Source organism: Topomyia yanbarensis, chromosome 3, assembly GCF_030247195.1.
Source record: "Topomyia yanbarensis strain Yona2022 chromosome 3, ASM3024719v1, whole genome shotgun sequence".
Classification (NCBI taxonomy): Eukaryota; Metazoa; Arthropoda; class Insecta; order Diptera; family Culicidae; genus Topomyia; species Topomyia yanbarensis.
Window position 1 is genome coordinate 368,173,522 of NC_080672.1, and position 13,560 is coordinate 368,187,081.

General features: G+C 37.4%; 2 protein-coding genes across 2 annotated transcripts in view; both read right to left on the bottom strand.

Moving 5' to 3' along the window:
- The window catches only part of LOC131690283 (four and a half LIM domains protein 2), a 605,833-nt gene that overhangs the window by 444,734 nt on the left and 147,539 nt on the right, over window positions 1–13,560 (bottom strand). The window lies entirely within an intron of this gene.
- On the bottom strand, window positions 10,833–12,207 carry LOC131690285 (uncharacterized). The gene has a single exon (XM_058975944.1). The coding sequence runs from the start codon at window positions 12,068–12,070 to the stop codon at window positions 11,279–11,281; it is 792 nt and encodes a 263-aa protein (XP_058831927.1). The 5' UTR covers window positions 12,071–12,207; the 3' UTR covers window positions 10,833–11,278.

Genomic DNA, 13,560 nt, shown 5'->3' on the forward strand with positions numbered 1-13,560 from the left:
AAATATTTTGGAGAATTTTGAAAAAAATCAATATGTTAAACAAAAATATGCCTAACATTTTAAATGAAATGAAAGTTTCATTTGCAAAAGTTATCTTGTGAAAATATTTCCTTGTAGTGAAAATTGGCTGCAGACTCGACACCTGCCTGACGGCACGTTGTGGAGGCTAGCTCAACCGCCGAGGACTATATCAAGTAGATCACGGCGAAGCGAGGAGCTGGGAGCTTATTGGTTCACGAAACGGATATCGGTACCGAGAGAAATTTCGCCACATTCTGTAGTCCTTGACTGACGGCGAACATGGACTGGAGAGTGTGAGAGAAGTATCCCCATAGAGACCACCAGGCGATTCTGCAGCACGAAGAAGGACGGGCCGCAATCTAAAGTGAAAGACTAAAGCCTTTAACGAAAACTTCTTTGATGAGTTACTTCGGCGAACAACTGAATCAAGTACGTTGATGCGGCAAGAAGGATTGTGACGGCTTGTGACGTTACAATGTCACGAAAACTAGGGCCATGCAGTAGACGGCGTGCAGATTACGGTTAAATGACTACACGCTGCTTGTTTTAGATCCAGAAGGCGGGCTCAGAGCGTAAGATCGAGAGTGAGAGAGGAGCGCAAGCGACGTTTCGAGAAGGTAGGGACTCTTTAAAACGGGAGATCAAGCTTAGCAAGCCAATTGCTATAAGTAGCTGTGCTGAGAAATAAACGCCAATCCCTGGGAGACGCGTACTGAGTCGTCATGACGAAGACAAGGGTCTGCGACACCAGCTGAAATATACCCGGGAAAACTAAAGATAATCGTTGAGGGTCTCTTCCCGAATCACGATTCAACTACCTGGTCACCGACACCGTACGACGAACAAGAAGGAGGTAACACAGCCGAGTGGTAAGTAACTAACGACGAGCTCAAAGAAGCGTCGATGTGACTATAATCAAAGAAAACCCCCGGTCCGGATGGTGTACCAACCATGGCGCTGAAAGCTGAGATCCTGGCGTATCCGGACATGTTCAGGATGCTACTGCTGAAGTCTTTAGATGATGGTAATCCCCGAAATGAGGAAGGTGCAGAAACTGATGTTGCTGCCAAAGTGTGGAAAGTCACCGAGCCATGCAACCTCGATTAGACCAATGCCGCTGCGTGGCATAAAAGAATGAGCCAGATCCTGAAGAGCTACTTCCAGAGTAGAGCACTGCTGTACCAGACGAACAAATGTGCAATAGGCAATGCGAGTCACAGCGGGCGTTCCTCGGGGCTCCATTCTCTTTCCAATACTTTGGAATGAGATGTACGATGGGGTCTTAACACTGCGGCTTCCCAGGAAAGTGAAAATCGTTGGTTTCGTGGACAATGTGTCACTAACGGTGAGACACTTGAAGAAATGGAAGTGTCGGTGACGGAGACAATGAAACCGCGAAAAGCTGAACATATGCCGGACGCTTCGACTGCTGGTCGTACGAGTTGCGATTGTGTACCGGAGGCAGTATGCCTTGTCGCCGAGATGATCCCCATCTACATTACCCTGACGGAGGATTGCTACAAACAATGAAACGCCAGAAACGTGAGGAAGATGATGAGAATCGATTCGATGGTGACGTGGCAGCAGGAATGTGACAATACGGAGAAAGGAAAGTGGACCTACCGGCTCATCGAAACCTGTCGGCGTGGGTCAAGAGAAAGCACGGAGAGATGACCTTCCACCTGAAACAGCTCCTAACGAGCCACGGCTGCTTAAGGGGTATCTTCATCGGTGTGGGTACGCAACGTCAACACTGTGGTTGGAGTGTGAGATCGTCGAGGAGACACCGGAGCGTCTTTGAATGTCCGAGGTTTGAAGTCTTTGAATCTCCGAGGAGAGTCTTTGAATGTCGAAGGTTTGAAGTGACGTGCAGGGAGCTACTTAAAACGGGAGGACCGGACATCAACCCGAATAATGTAGCCTACAGAATGACAAGCGACGTAAAGACGTGGAACACAGTAAACAGAGATATGTTGTAGATCAGTGATTTTCAACCTGGGGTCCGCGGACCCCTAGGGGGCCGCAAAGTTATTGCTGGGAGTCCGCGAAGAAAAATATATTTTCCGAGTGCATATTGAAATTTCAAGTCATGTTTCCTAACAAGTTGAAAATAACATATTGATAGCATACCAAATTGATGTTTATCTATAGGGGTCCGCAGCAACCCAGTGTGATATCTAAGGAGTCCGTGGTACGAAAAAGGTTGAGAACCGCTGATTTAGATCATGACCGTCTTACAACGGAATGGACATCGAACAACGGTTTCGGGAGAGCAATCACCGCCAGAGAGCTCTCCGCAGGAATACGTTAGATTCACCGCCGAGGACTAGTCGAGTAGACTGCAACAGAGCAGCGAGTATGAGTCGTCGAAACGCCAGCGAACCGGACGTCACGCTCCATGCGGATTCGTCAGACCGACCACGGCACCCCATCGGTTGTTCCGATAGGAAAACAGCGAAAACCAAAGAAGAATGGAGTAGGTCAGGTCCATCGTCGGGGACTAGACCGAGTTGTTCGCGAACAAGTCGAGGAGCTGAATAGATCATCAAGGAAGTAGTGCTAAATGGCCCAAGAAGAGAACTAAAGGGCTTAAAGGAGTTGCGGTGATAAATGGCACCGGTCACGGAGCCAAAGGGCTCAAGAAGTTGTAGTACTGAAGAATCGGTATCGGGAGAACTTCTTTCGTCTGGGACCTCTCCGTCAGCGTACAATCAGATTCACCGCCGGGAACGAGACCGCGTAGATCGCGACGATACACCACCAGCCGCGCCGGGGCTCCAGCAAACCGCGTGTCACTTCTAAGTGAATGAGTCATGGTAACAGCGTATATAATCTGCTTGCAGAACAGCTCTTCCTCGTTAGAATTAGAATTACTTGAGATAACCCGTACCATAATATAAAACATGCGTTAAATATTATTTATTCATAACGCCACGCATTCGAATTTCATCACACATACTCATATACTCATAATTGCACTTTACCACACATACACAATACATTTTTAATGGAAAAAATTGGACAAAAAGAAAGTTCAAAAGGGGGTCGCTCTTGCCCCTTTGGGGTGTCGGTCTTAGCGTTTGTAAAATGTATTTTTTCTCCATTTTTTGGCAACCAATAATTTTTAATGAATTCAATTTTTTGAAGCGCTGAAAAAATTATATTTTGTTAGGAATAGGTGATTCCTAGATTAGCGCCGGCTTGACGCAAATCTCTATTCCAACAATAAGTTAGTGTTGGTTTCTGATGAGGCGAAGCCGAAGCGCAACACAGTATGAAATAAGGATTTGTGCCCTCCTGTACAAAGACTGGTTTTTACCAACAAATTTTCACCCTAGCGAGAAATTTTGGTTTTATATATATATATATGAAATATAGCATAGTGCATTATTAGTTTTTTATATACATTTTCTTTTATTTATTCATGCCTTTGATTGGCTCAATTGAATCGTTTGCTCAATATGTCGAGCAAATCGAATGGGTATTTAAATGTAATAAGGTGCCCGAAGCTGACAAGAAAACTTATTTCTTGGCTTTATACGAAACAGAAACTTACAGCGAGTTAAAACTCACTTCTCTTCTTGGATTTCAAGAAAAATAAAAAAATACTGAAAAAAAATCTAAAACAGTTCAGGAGCACTTCAACAGGGTTGAATTTGAAATTTTACCCAAAATCGACCCGTTTTTCAAAAAATCTAAGTTCGTTACCACTAGGGAGCGTTTTAGCAAATTCACTCCGAAGAAGAAAGTGGTCCTAATACCCTAACCTTTCATTTAAAAAGTGAGCGCGATGACTTATTTAACATGATGCCATTTTGGGACACCCTAATGTACAGTCACTAAGGGGATTTTTTCACTGTTTCAATCCCGAGTTGCACATAAATTCTAGAATCTGTATACAATATAGAGTCCCGTACAGAGGACTGGTACCATTGACTGCATTCTAGGAAAGCCTTTGAATAGGGATCTTTAGGGGTGTGCGGGTTACGGCATTTTCTGGTGCAGATTAGTACTGTGAATTAATAACTCAATCCTTTTCTATTCCTAAGCCCGAAACTATTAAAAAAAAACCTTTTAAATTTTGTTTCTTTTTAGGACAATAACACATCCAAACCCATGCAACTTGCACGACTCTATAGGTTGCCTCTTCAGATCTACCATATGAAACTTGGTATTGCAACAAGCTGCTAGCGGATTGCAAAAGTATCAGATCATGCTGTGTGGGGTGCTGTCCCGGTTAACAATAAGGATCTTTGCAGTTAAGTCATTTAGTAGGACAACTGTCAGTTTGTTGGCTGAATTTTAATCGATTTTTTTTAATTTAAAAGTCAGAAAAGAATAATTAAGATTTAAAAATAATATGAGTGTACTCGTAAGGACATCCACTATCAATACACTTTCATTATTTAAGTGTCTATCAAATTTGTTAATAGACAATAGATATCGCGTTTGGTTTGAACAAATCGATGAGAAAATGTTGTAGAAAATTACAACCAAAGCCAACACCCATAATATTCAATATGTTTTTTGCTTCTGCTCGAGCCTGCGCGAAGCGAACGACAAAACCAATAATGTTTATATTGTGTGCCTTATCTGAAGAACAAAAGAAACTGTTTCTTTAATTCTTACCGTTGTGATTGGGTCATTAAATCATATGCAAGTTTTGATATTTCCCGATCCAGCTGACATTAAAGATTGGGTACGTAAAATGATGAAAATAACTTTTTTTATCAAATTAGATTACATTCTACCACCTTGACCCCTATCTATTTGCTGAGTTAACTGTCAAAGACAGCTCGTGTGGCTAAAACCAGAGTGTATGTAAGGAGAGTGAACACAACTGTCATGATTATCTGTCAGTGATATTCTAAACGAACAAACGACCTCCCAAAATACATGGATTTGACTCGTTTGGAATGGCACTGACAAATAATCATTGTTCTAATTTTGACAGTGTCGCCACTCCCTTATATGCACTCAAGCTAAAACCATTGTCAGATAAGACCGATAGTGTCAAACAAAGGCGTGTTAACATTTACGAAGAAAATGCTGATCACTATTGATTCATGGAATAAAAGAGGAATTTTATTCTTCATTAAATGATCAAATTTATCGAGATGAATGAGTCGCAGAAGCAATAAGTTGTGCTCCAACCAAATACGGTTGCTATTGACCTCCGGTCTTCCAGCATAAAATCAAACATTCGTATTTGGGAACATCTGCTCGTGAAACTGAAGTTTAACTTCACGAAAATCACCTTCATCGAGTCCTACCATGTCAGACATTCAGTGCTGATAACGTTCAACAAATTGGCACAGACCCATTTTGCGGAATAACTTAAAACGTTTTGGCAATAAGGATTTTATGCCTGGCTAAATATATTTTGAGCTAAATCCAATAAGGCAGAGGTGCTTAATTTCAATGTTTATAAAATCTGTTTTCTGAAGAGTATGAATACTACAGGTTGTTTAAAAATTAATAACACGAATAATAAATGCAATACATTGACGTCATTCAGGTAAGAAAATGAGGAAGTGGATATTGATGTGAAAAATCGCCGGAAGGAAATGTTATAAAAACATGTTTTTTTTCAGCAGTTGCGTCTGGCTTTGTACTTGCGAATGACTTCTTCGATGTTCTCGTCGTGGCCAGAGTGTGGAATTGAAGTTGTGCATTACGGCTCACGTAGTTGGTTAGATAAGCGACGATCATTTTTGCGCTTCGGATCATTTTTTATTCCTTTTCCTTCTCTTTTTCGATTATGTTTTATTTCGTTTACCTACTTTAACAACACCTCAAATTTTTATATTGTTAACTCACGTGAAATACTTGACGCGCTTTCATTGATGAGCACTTTCCTTTAACACGAGCATGTGATGTTTCGAATGGAATCTTGAATTGTTTAGAGACTGATCGAATACTGGTGCCATCTTGAACGGATGCAATTGCGTTTTTATGTCCTCTTCACTTCGTTTAGGCGTTTTGCCGAAATTATTCAAATTTACATTATACTGCCGCTAGAGGCATAATCGTCCCATGTGCTATGGGAATCCCTATACACATGGGACAATTATGCTTCTAGCGGCAGTATAGTAGTGACCTATAATGCCCCCAAGCGAATGTTTCATGTTGATATCCGTATTGTTTATTTCAAAAACTAAAATATTGAAAAACCAACACAAAACTCGTTTTCAGCATTAATTTTAACGTAAGAAAACACTCTTTGGACATTTTTTACATTGATTAAATGTACAGTACTGAGGACGACAGACAATGTAACTAATACAGGCGATCCACGGTAACAATCGAAAAGACAGTCATCAACGATGTTCTTTACCGTGTATCTATTTCACGCAACACGGACGACCTCTGCAATAACATACCAAAAATAACCCCCTATACCTATTATACCTGTTTGGCCCCATTCTACTCTACTTATTTCTTTTGAATAAAACAAGCTAGAGTTTTGATGTTTTAGAAGAAAATGTTTGTCTTCTCAAACTCTGAAATAAATCTAAATTATATGTTAGCAAAAAACGAAAACTTATATATAGTTATATAAACAAATTTCATTTTTCATTAATTGACCCTTGGTAGTAAGTTTAAATCACTTTCGCGGTGGACGATATAAAAAATATCGCTACGTTTTCATGATAAAATTTTGCACTTTTCAAGACTTTTCTATCATTTAAATAGTGGGTGGTTCTAAATTTAATAAAAATAGAAAATTAACTTTTTAATGGTTCGAGAAAGAGTTTCGCTGTCTTCCAGAAAATCGAAGAAAATTAAATTTTATAAAACTTTGTCGAAGACACTAGAATTCTATGTTTTGTGCTTTTCATTTCACAAGAAATTTACCGAAAAAAATAAGAATGGTTCTTAAAAAATGGTTTCATTTATATAACTTTTACAGATTTGACTTTTCATTAAGATCACTCTAGAAATACTTTCAGATATTTGAAGGATGACAGTTTACTGAACCTCTAGCTTCTTTCGTTGAAAAGTTACATATTATTTTTACTAAAAATAAATTATTTTTTGAGTATATATTGCAAGATATACAAAAATATCGTATTTGCCGTTTTTTGGTGATCTATACTATAAAGCAAGATAATTCATATGAAAGCAACGGTTAAGTACCGTAACCGAAAGTAATGCTATTTGGAAAAGTTTTATTTTTTATGTCAAAATTCTCATAACTTTGAAACGAAAAAAGTTTAGTAGTTGGTGCATAAAAACAAATTATGCACCCTAAATTAATCTTCAAATTGTCTAAAGGATACTTTAGCAAAAATAAAAACTACGCAAGTTATAGAAATCAAACCGTCTTTAAGGAACATCCTAAAGCTTACATTTGGATTTATCGTGCCATTAAAAGTATAAAAGATAGAACTTGCGTGAACAATTTTTTTTTCTAAAACGTGTTGTTCTACAACTACGATGAAGAAATCAATCTCTATCTCGAGCCGTAAAATGGTTCAATTTTATCTCGTACTTAAATTAGAACCACCTTAGCGCCCTTGTTTAAACGTTTAAACGAAAAGAAGGGCAAAGCACAACAACTTTCCTAAACATATTGTAATGATAAGTTATTTAGTTTTAGCAAAAAGTTAAAATTCCTGCTAAATTTACATACCGGTCCACTGTGGACTGGATTAGGCAAACCCAGTGGCAATTTACGAAAGGGCTGCAATTCAAAAGAGAAAGGGAACAGCGGTCTGTACACCAGGGGAAAACCCGGCTAGGTCTTCGACAAACCGGGAGAATCTAACCTAGTGGTGTAGCCAAAAGATAAAGAAAATAATTCATTTTAAAATGAATAAAAAATACTAAAAGAATATGATGAATAAAGCGTATGCAATAATAAACTGAATAAATTGGACGAAATAAATCAAATAACTACATAATGAATAACATGAGTGAAATGAATAAAATAAATAAAATAAGAACAAAGAATAAGTAGACTAAAAAGGAGGCGGGCAGAGCGTATTTCGTAAATCGTTTGCCTTGTACGCAGCTTACCTGGGTTCGATTCTCAACCCATCACATATGGTTAGTAACTTTTTAAGAGATTTCCCCAACTCGAAAAAGAAACGGACAGCATGGACCGCTTTTAGTTGGACCTCTGCTAGTTACACCATTGTCCAACTAAAAAGCATCTGAATGTCAAAATCTCATTTTAAATTTACTTTGAAAATCAAGCTGACAACAGTTAGAGATGTGAACAGATGCATTTACACTGCTGATGTCTTCTTTGGAGAGTTTTTGGCCCTTGAAAGTCGTTCCAACTAGCGAATAAAATACGTTACATTACAATAAATTCCATGAGACACCGGTCGATTCAAACGAAACTTTGAAGTTGTGTTCGGCTTATGAATCTCCATGATTTTCTATGACAATTGCAATATTTTGATACAAGAGCAATTTTTCAAAAGAGCGTAAACGTTTCTACGTGCATTAATTTTGCATTTTTGTTCAATTACTCTATTTTATACAGCATAACTTTCTGAGAACGAGTTTCAGGGAATAAATATTTGGGTACGAAAAAATATACACTGGAAAAAAATGTTGTGCTATTTTTCAATAAAATAAAAATTTGTGTTAAAAATCTAAGTTGCAAAACCCCATTTTTTCTAATTTTTTATATTTTTTCAACGAAAAGCTAAAGAGAAAAGAAACATTTTGAATGTGATTGTATGATGGAGAACTTATCGGTAAAAAAGTTTTTCTAACAATAACTTTATACATGTTTTTAAATTTCATGACATACAAAACTGTAATTTTATTACAGAATATAATTCTATTTTAAATCGAAATGCATTGAACCAAAAATTTCCAAAATGCGATAGTTTTTTAGATATTTGGTATTTTGTTCCAACAAAAACAGTTAATTCGTGTGATTATGCCCTTTTTGAAAGTTACTCGCGTTACCCCATCATAAAATGTAAAAATCAAATGTTTACTTTTTAAAAATGTAAAAGAAACTTTTTCAGTATATTTGGGTCATGGAGAAACTTTCAGTAAAAAAATTTTCTTAACAACAACTTTTGACATATATTTATAATTCATACTATTAGCAGTCAAAAATGCCATTTTTTATGATTCTAAACGCTATTTTAAATCAAAATGCTCATAACAAAAATTTTCACGAGATATTTTAAATTTTGTTTTAACACCACAATTGTTTTGTTTTAATACGACCTTTTCAGAAGTTATTCGCATTTCACCAACAACAATAGGTTTTTCAAAAGTCCTATAACATTTGCTGTAACTTCTCTTTTGATATCAAGACGATATTATGACCCATTTGAAAGTTACATGAAAATAAGCAAAATATGATCAAACTATTTAGTTTAATCATAAGACCCTATGGGGTCATCCATAAATGACCTAGCATTATATGGGGGAGGGGGGAGTTTTGTATTTTGTGATGATGTGTGACGACGGGGGGGTAGGGGGTCATGTCATGCTACGTAGCTTTTTTAAAGGGGAATATCTAACATAGCTTTTTATTTTTTTTTAATTTTGCGGGGACAAGGGGGGAGAATTACCGTCAAGCTACGTAATTACCAGGGGGGTATTTAGAGGTTTGTGACGAAATGCTACGATGGGGGAGGGGGGTGTTAAAAATCACTAAAAAATGCTACGTCATTTATGGATCGTCCCTATGGTTGAATAGTTTTTCGATTGATTTCGTATAGCTTTCAAATGGGTTACAATATCACCTTGATGTCAAAGTTACTGGAAATGTTATAAGCCTTCTGAAAAACTTATTGTTGTTGATGGAGAAATGCGAATACCTTCCGAAAAGGTCGTAATAAAACAAAAGAATTTTTTTGCTGAAACAAAATTTAAAATATCTCGAGAACTACAACATTGCAGAAAATTTTTGTTGGGAGCATTTTGATTTAAAATAGCTTTTAGCAACATATTCAGAAAGAAAATTGTACTGCAAATACAGTATGAATTATAAAAATATGTCAAAAGTTGTTGTTAGCAAACCTTTTTTTTTGAATACACCCTTTTTTTTAATACACCCGAATGATCCAAATACTCTGAAAAAGTTTCTTTTACGTCTTTAAAATGATAAACATTTGATTTTTGACATTTTATAATGGAGTAAAGCGAATAACTTTTAAAAAGGGCATAATCACACGAATTAACTTTTTTTTGGAACAAAATTCCAAATATCTCGGAAACTATCGCATTTTGGAAGATTTTTGTTAAATGCATTTCGATTTAAAATGACGCTTAGAATTATATTCTGTAATAAAATTACAGTTTTGTATGCCAATTAGCATGAAATTTAAAAAACATGTATAAAGTTATTGTTAGAAAAACATTTTTACCGATAAGTTATCCACCATACAATTACATTCAAAATGTTTCTTTTTTCTTTAGGTTTTTTTTGATAAAATTTAAAAAAATTAGAAAAAATGGGTTTTCATGCAATTTAAATTTTTAACACAAATTTTTGTTTTTGTGAAAAACGATACATTTTTTTCAGTGTATATTTTTTCGTGCATAAACATTTATTCCCTGAAACTCGTTCTCAGAAAGTTCTGTTGTATAAAATACAATAATCGAACAAAAAAAATTGTAAAATAATGCACGTAGAAATGTTTACGCCCTTTTAAAAAATTACTCCTTAGTCAAAATAATCTTACTGATTGTGGAAAATTGTTAGTGTTCCATGCCAGTGAAACGTGTAAAGTTTCATACGAATCTAAGATGGTCGATCACGATTTTAAATATTTTCGGATGGATCTTCGTGGAATTCCTCACATGTAGACAGTGGAACTCGATCGATGTAATTATTAAAATAAAAGTTTTATTCTTTATTTAAGGCCTAATATAACAAAAAAAAACTTTGTTTTATGTATAGCAGCAATTTTCAAACAATCTTTTTAAAAAATTGAATAATTTGAGTCAAAACTAAAAAATAAACTTTGAATTCTAATGAACTGGACTTCTGGACTTAACATAACTAGTACACAAGCACCGAAAAGTACTCGTCATGAAATTGGAACCTTTCGACGCTTTCGATATTTTCTACGAAACAATCAAAATAAGCTGCATATCTCTCACACAGTGAAATGTTCCTCAAAGGTAATAAACTGCAGCGTTTGAGTACCTCAGAGTGACTCAACAGTTGATACAGTAAAAAGTTATCACGAATCACGTTTTAGCACTGAAGCTCGCTTCAAAATCACTTCTTGCAACACTTCACGCCACCGGTAATCAGCCAGGGTTAAACTCAATTTTTCATTGCCGTATTCTGCTGCACGTGAACATGGACTTGCACCGGTTGCTGCCCCGCCTGCTTATTCTTCTCGCGGCATACGGACGCTATGTGACCCTTCTTACGGCACAGGAAGCAAGAACTATCCTTATGTGGGCATTCGTTTTCCTTGTGAGGATGACCGCAGATTTTACACTTATGTTCGCCATGTTCCCCCGACTTGGTTCCTCCCTTGGTTGTTACCTTGGTGGGTAATGCAACTTCCTTCGCTTTGCTGACTGCTGCAGTTTTGTTGGTTTGTTTCGGATGCGGCCCTGCTGCAGCCACCGTTACCGGTTTGTTTTGCACCGTGGCAGCTCCTCGCGAAGGACCAGCTGGAACAACTGGCGCTTTCTTATCGCCGTTATCGTCCGGTACCTTTCCACACGCGATTCGATCGCGCAAAGCTTCCTTTGCGAATGGTCCAAAGTTACACTTGAGCGAAAGTTTCTTCACGTCGCTGATGAACGCTCCCAGCTGCTCGCCTTGTCTCTGGTTTCTGCCATAGAACTGCCGACGTGCGAAATACTGTAGCAGCAATGTTTTCAGCTCATCGAAAGATTTTTCCTTTGGATCTGCCGGGGCGCAGCTCTCTTTCAGGATTTTGTAGGCATCCTGCCCAATACTGGAGATGAACAGTGGAATCTTTTTGGTTTCATCATCGATCGAGTTTAGCACCAAAAAGTGATCAAACTGTTCGAGGTAATAGTCGAAATCACCGTTCCGGCAGTCGAACGGATCCAGCCGGGAAAAGACACTGGCAGCCATTTTATTTCGTTTGAAAACTAAGTTTTGCCGGACCGGGAGCAACCATGCAGCAGTCAGTTGAATTACTTACTGATACGGTACTGGCTCTGGGAACCCCCATTCGCCATATGCACGGTTGTTGGAAGACTTGTACGCATACTGAGCTGATAGCGACAGCTCGACTGGAGAGGTCCGCGATACAAACACCATCGATTGGTAGTCTCGAGTGTGTGCGGTTTATTTTGGTTCCTGTGCTAGGTGTGAAGGGGAACCGGGGGTAAGACGGACATATTAAGGTTATACTTAAATATAATATAGTAAGAGCATGTTTTTGTCAACGTCTAATACTCTATGTTGTAGCTCCATATGAGCCCAGGGGGATTATGTTACAAAAATCATTTTGTATCAGTTTTTAAAGAACTGGAAAACGAAGAAATATCTGCACTTTTTCCAGACTGCGGGTGAATCGGACATATGGTGGGGGTAAGACGGACATGTTGCAGAAAGGATGATCACAATGCAAAATATTAAAATTTACTGTTTCTAGCGGATGCACAGTGGGGCCGGGCTGGTCAAAACCTTCAAAAATTATTGTCGATTTTCATACCTTTTATATTTTTTCCTAAATGTACATTACCTAAAGCTGTATTCGCAAAATTTTCGAGTCAATCTATTGAAAAATATAAGTGCTACATTTTTTGAATCGTACAAGGTCTTGAAAATCTGCATTAATCCAAGTGACAAAAAGTTTTTGTTCATTCTAATTCATCTCGCTTTAATATGCACTACAATGATAATTTAACAACACGTGTAGGTGTTTCTAATAGAAAATCATCTCAGAAATTCAATGGTGTATTTCGATTTGAGAAATAATGCGTATTTAAAAAGTTACCAATAAAATCAATATAACTAAATTGTTTAACGCGGACTTATTTACATTCAGAGTGTCATCTTTTTATCGGTAAAAGCGTGTTGAAGGATCTCATCTAGTACAACTGACGTAGAATTTTATCTAGTTTTCAAAAATCATAGTGCCATCTTGCGCCGTTTTGTGCCAAAGGTTGATATTTGAACATTTGTAAAATTAGTTTTTTCGTGGAGACGCATGGTATTTTTTAATTTCATGAAGTTTTGCATTATTATTCACCGGTGGATTTCTTTTTCTGAATGCTGCTTGTAAATTCAGGGTTTGGGGCGATTTCCTTGATACAAATATAAGTATGCCTTAACCGTCTTGCAACTATGACTCGTGTTTCTACATTTTCACAGTCATCTGCAGTATAGAAAAATTCAAATATATAGAAGCCAACGAGGCAAACTAATTGCAACTATTATTATATCTTTCCATGAATCCTATCGCTTTGTTAGGCATTGGTCGTTAGCTTTACTGGTGACCGATGTAAGGTAAACACGTGAGTGTGGGAAGTGTTCTTTGTAATTAATGTAATGTAACATTTATTTTCAAGTGCAAACTTCCTATTGAATCTATCACAATCAACAATCAAATTAAA

What these genes read in the sequence shown, in the direction of transcription:
- LOC131690285 (XM_058975944.1), bottom strand. Translation starts at nt 12,070, where the DNA reads ATGGCTGCCAGTGTCTTTTCCCGGCTGGATCCGTTCGACTGCCGGAAC.